Genomic DNA, 5,559 nt, shown 5'->3' on the forward strand with positions numbered 1-5,559 from the left:
AGTGCAGTATCAGAATCTCTTGGGAAATTTTTAGAAGTCCTTCAAATTGCATATACTGAATACTGTAGGAATTTATGTCAGAGATCTACTCTTAAAAAAAAAAAAAAAAAACCTCAGGCGATTTTCATGCAGCCAGTCCAGTTCGGTATTTGTATAACATGGACACTGCTCATGTTATGGTTTTCATTTGTTTGATCCCTACTAAATATCTACTGTGGGGAAGACTCAGTACTACATGTAATGGATCTACAACATTTTGACGCCTGGAGTGAGGTTTGCATGTCTACTTCAGGCTCCTGTAAACCCTGTTACCATTAGTGATACAGACTACTAGGCATCCTACTGCCCTTTTCCCTCTTGATTGTTAATTTCAGGAATATTTCTGGTGTCATCCAAGTGCAGTAAGTATCTGGATATTTGGTGTGGTGGGTGTATCTGTCAAAGCTAGATCTAGGGAAAGAAACCATACCAGATATTTCAAGCAGAAAGAGCTTTAATAAAGGGGACTCGATGCATACAGAATCTTTTGAGGAGATGAAGGAATGCACTTCAGGAACGCATCAAGGAAGCTGGATTCCATAGGGCAGGAAGCTGCTGCTACTCCTGGTCTTGCTGCTACCACCCCAACTGCCTGTGATACTCTGAAATTGATGACTAGATGCTGGAATTCTGAGTCTGCCCATAGCAACCATATCTAACTACTCAAGTCTCTTTTTCCTTGCTTGTCAGTAATTCACTTCTACTTTCCAATTCTCCCATGAATATACCTGATTCATATGCAGACTACTAGGTGCTAAGCCAAATGTAGTTTTAGGCTTTTTAATCTCCATTTAGAAGGGTGGAATGGAATTTAAAAATGACAATCCATAGTATGTACCAGAAAAGACCACAGGATGATTTAAGTGCGTTCTACGTTTTCAGGAGGGTTTCCTACTTATGGTGGAACTTTGGGATGTGCTGAATGGGTATTTGCTCAGTCTTCATCATGCCTTGGTTCCAGCTGCCTTTCCAGTTGGTTTTCTCAGGTACCTGGTGGCTATACTAGGCTGTGAATGAGTCTTACATTTCAGTTCACTATTTTCCTTGGGAGAACAGGATCTTTTTCTTTGGGGCCAGCTGTTTCTGCCTCACATAGGCCTCAGAGATTTGGCTGTTTGTCCACTTGTCATAGAGCTTATATTCTTCACCCCAGCATTGATTGTAGACTACTATGTAATTCTCTGTTTTGCTTCCCATTCTCATGTTGGCCATTTAGACTTTCCAAGATGTAGAAAGCTGCTTCTTCACTGGATCTCCAACTTTCTATTTCTACCTCTCAAACCATGCTCTGTCTACTTGCTACTGACTCTTCAGCAGTGTTCCTTGGTCCTGGTGCCCAAAGATACTTGGAACTTTCTTGGGATAAAAGGCTCTTTCTTTTATAAAGGAAGCCTTTTATGGGGAGATTAAGGTATTCCTACATTGACTGCAAGTTATTCTTTTCCTCTTCTCTTAAAATTTGTGTGGGGTATTGGATTTGAAAAATGTATCTTCTTCTCTTGCCCAATTAAAGCTACTGGTATGAATTAAAATGATTGGTTTGCTTTTTTATAAATGAATGGTTAACTTTTAGGTTATTATATCCATCTATATTTAAGATTCTCTTTTTTTATCTCTATTGGAGAGAGAAATATAAAATGTTTGCAAGAGTTCCCTTTTCTTAGACAAGAAAGAGGTGAATTCAGAATAAATGAGGTAACTAGTAACAGAAATAAATATTTCCAAATGCTAGAAAATGTCACTAAAATGGGAAAATTAGGAAAACAAAGCATGGCTTCAGAACAAAACTTCTCGTAGCAATGATTTTATTTTATATTCAATTTTGTGCAGTTCTTTGAAAAATGTATGGAGAATCTTATTGTAGACAATTTAGGGAATTGGTTTATAGAAATGGAAAATTATGAACTTTGTTTTTAACATTGATCACATGCAAATAAATGTTTTACATTTGAAATACACTTCAAGCAACTAGTTTACAAACTTTATACGTGCTTCTTAATATTATGAATAATCTTGATAAAATCTTTCATGGGTAGTGGGAAATATATTTCTCAAACCATTTTCCAGGAAAAACTAGTCCCAGGTGATGTTTTTACTATATTTCCCACATTCTAAGATGTTATGTATTGTATGACTTAGCACTAATTTTAGATGTGACAATGCCTGTAATTTCAGAAACATTAAAAATTTTTAAAGCATCTGTGCTTGTTACTTTGCTGTGATACATTTTAATAAGTTAAGTCCAGTCCAGAACTTCTTTCCCATCAGTTTTAGAGCTTCTTTTACCTCCTTATTTCTCAAGCTGTAGATCAGGGGGTTTAACATGGGGATTACAATACCATAAAATGTGGAGACCACTTTCATATTTTCCTCTGAATTATTAGAGTGAGGCTGTAAGTACATGTAGAAGAGGGTTCCATAGAAAATGGTGACTGCTGTCAGGTGGGAGGCACATGTGGAGAAGGCTTTCTTTCTCCCTGCAGTAGAAGACATCTTTAGGATGGCACCCAGGATATATATGTAGGAGAAGATGACGACCATCACAGTGAACGTCACGTTAAATCCCACAAAGACAGCAAGTAGCAAGATGTTGATTTTGATACTGGAGCATGACAGGGAGAGAATTGGGGGAACATCACAGAAAAAGTGATTGATGATATTGGACTTGCAGAAGGACAGTGAAAATGTAAAACCTGTGTGTATGGAGGCATTTATTGAGCCTACTACATATGAACCTGCTACCAACTGGATGCAGACTCTTCGACACATGACTGTGGGATAGTGAAGTGGGTTACAGATGGCTACATACCGGTCCACTGCCATGGTAGCCAGGAGGTAGCAGTCAGTAGTTACAAATGTTCCATAAATAAATAATTGTATTGTACATCCCACAAAAGATATTGACTTATTTTCAACTATGAAGTTTTGCAGCATCTTGGGAGTAATGGCAGAGGTGTAACAGATATCAACAAAAGCCAAGTGTTGTAGGAAAAAGTACATGGGTGTTTGAAGCCTGGGATCTGTCTTTATGAGTAGGATCATTCCAATATTACCCATTATGGAGGTCATATAGATCACTAGAAATACAATAAAGAGGACATACCGAAACTTGTGTTGGCCACCAAATCCAAGAAGAAAGAATTCAGTAACTTCTGTATCATTTCCTTGTGTCATGGCTACCACAATCTAGGAAGGACCAAGAGAAGGACCGAGAAGTGAAATCTTTGCAATGTCTTGAAATTAAAAAAAAAAAAAAAAAAAGGCGGGGGGCGGGGGGCTGTCTTGTTTCAGGCTACCTTTTTGACTTGGATTTTCATGACAAACATAACAATGTTTATTGATTCTCAAATATTTTTTTTTTCTATATTCTTGGTAAAACACCACCAGGAAAGCAGTGACACTTGAGCAAGAAATTCATTTTCAAAATAAAGAAGATTGTCATAGAAGATGATTTCTAATATGTGTGGTTCTAAGAAATGTAGATTGACACACTCTTCCACTGTATCAAACAAGCATCCATATTTGCATAAAGCAATACTCAAATATGATTATTTACCTTTTCAACAACTGATAGTGTTTCTCAGGTATTTATAATTTTAATCAAAGTCCATGCTCTTGAAAAATGAAAATGAATTTTTTTTTTAAGTTCAGGGTAATAAATGGATTTTTTATAACTTATCAATCAAAACAAGGCAAAAATAATTGATAAAAGAGAATAATAGAAAAAAATGAATAGAAATCTCATGAGATGGCATAAATAAACCTTGTAGTAAGGAAAATAAATGTAAGTGGACTAAACTCACTGTTAAAATTCAGATATTGTCAAATTGAAATTAAAAAAATAAAAATGAAGCCATTTGATATAATAGAAATAAATTGGTAACCAAATGAATGACTAATGTTTAAACAAATTATGGTATCTAAAAGAGCAGAACATTGTGTGGCGGTGAAAATGGATTCTCTGTAGCTACGATTATCAACCCGAATCTTAAAATCGTCATGTTGAGGAAAAGAGCTTATTGACTGCTTATAGTACAACGTGGTACTGGTGATTCAGTGATGTTGATGATAGTTTATATGGTACCTGTGTAGCAGTTACTCAGTTCAAATCCAGCAGACACTCCTTGGAAACACTATGAGGCAGTTCTATTCTGCTCTTTAGGTTCACTGTGAGTTGGAATCAACTCTACAGCAACAGGTTTGATTTTTTGGTTTTGTGTTCATTGAAAGAATCCCCAGTAGTCCAATTGTTAAGCGGTCAGCTGCTAACCAAAAGGTCTGTGGTTTGAACTCACTAGCTTCCCAGGGGGAGAGAAGACTTGGTGATCTGGTCACCTAAAAATTACAGCCTGGAAAATAGTATAAGGCGTTTCCACTCTGTCATATAGGGTACTATGAGTCAGAATCGACTTGATGGCATACAACAGTAACGTGTGTTCATTGTATGTTCTAGATACCTTTTTGTAACTGTTAGATATTTCTTGAATGTATTTAGTCCCTTAAATTGTTTTTGAAGCACAGGTTACAGACATATATTATGTCTCAGCAAGTCAAAATGCTGCTAGTTTTAACTCCAGCACTGAAACAAATTGGTTGGTTGATTTTAAAATGCTAGACTGGTATTCATTCCTCAGGACATAGAGCTGTCGCAGTTCAATACACAAAAGGAGCCAATGAGACAGATTTCATCTTAAGGCTGAGGAGGGAGTCAGTCCACTGAAGTAGTTCCTGAAATGTTTTAATCAGCAGTAATGAAACACATGTGCATACCCCAAGGAGTCCACGCTGAAGGAGTACACTCATTTGTATCTGTGAGCTCAGGTGCCTTGGACAATGAAAATGGTCCCAAAATTCAACAAAGCTCAAAATGATAAAGCAGTCTTATTAAGTCAAAGCCACACCTGTTTTATTAGACATTAGAGAAATAAAGTATTGCCATTCTTAGGGTCAATAAATGTCAATTCAGTTGAAAAAAAACATTGTGTACATTGAAATTTATGTGCAGAGACTTAGGGTCCCTAATGGTAAGTTACATCCACAGTACTCAAGATATTTAGGTCGATTGTGCTAAAAATTCGGGGTTAATAGCGTCCAAAGGGAGATGAAATCTGATGTTGGTTCCAGGAAAGAGCTTATCTGGTTAGGGGGTACAGAAACCTTTCCTGAAATAAGTGGCTGCACATTTGGGTCTAGGAATATGGTTGGGATTGTACCAGCTGGATATCGGCACTGCCAGGGAAAGCAGCTCCAAGGAGAGGAGACAACTTGAGCCAAAGCGCCACCTTAGAGTGAGAGGAAAAAGAGACTCATATTTGTACACAATTAAGCCTGTGTTGCTCTCATTAGCAGCAGTTTCTACATTAAAGCACAACTGACTTTTTGTGTACCCCTTGTAAAGGAGAAACCTTCAAGCCTCTTTGACCAAAGTGAAATGGCTATATTAACCTGGGTTCCTGCTATATTCAGCAAAGTCAAATTGAGACTTTTAACATTGTACACCTTTGAGTCTTTTCTCTGGTC

At 37.1% G+C, this 5,559-nt stretch overlaps 1 protein-coding gene across 1 annotated transcript; it reads right to left on the reverse strand.

Annotated features, from left to right (window-relative positions):
* Window positions 1–2,017: 2,017 nt before the first annotated feature.
* On the reverse strand, window positions 2,018–3,279 carry LOC100667541 (putative olfactory receptor 5AK3). Its single transcript, XM_010600912.3, has one exon. The coding sequence runs from the start codon at window positions 3,211–3,213 to the stop codon at window positions 2,248–2,250; it is 966 nt and encodes a 321-aa protein (XP_010599214.2). The 5' UTR covers window positions 3,214–3,279; the 3' UTR covers window positions 2,018–2,247.
* Between the last annotated feature and the right edge of the window lie 2,280 nt (window positions 3,280–5,559).

The sequence above is a fragment of the Loxodonta africana genome, chromosome 7 (genome assembly GCF_030014295.1).
Source record: "Loxodonta africana isolate mLoxAfr1 chromosome 7, mLoxAfr1.hap2, whole genome shotgun sequence".
Lineage (NCBI taxonomy): Eukaryota > Metazoa > Chordata > Mammalia > Proboscidea > Elephantidae > Loxodonta > Loxodonta africana.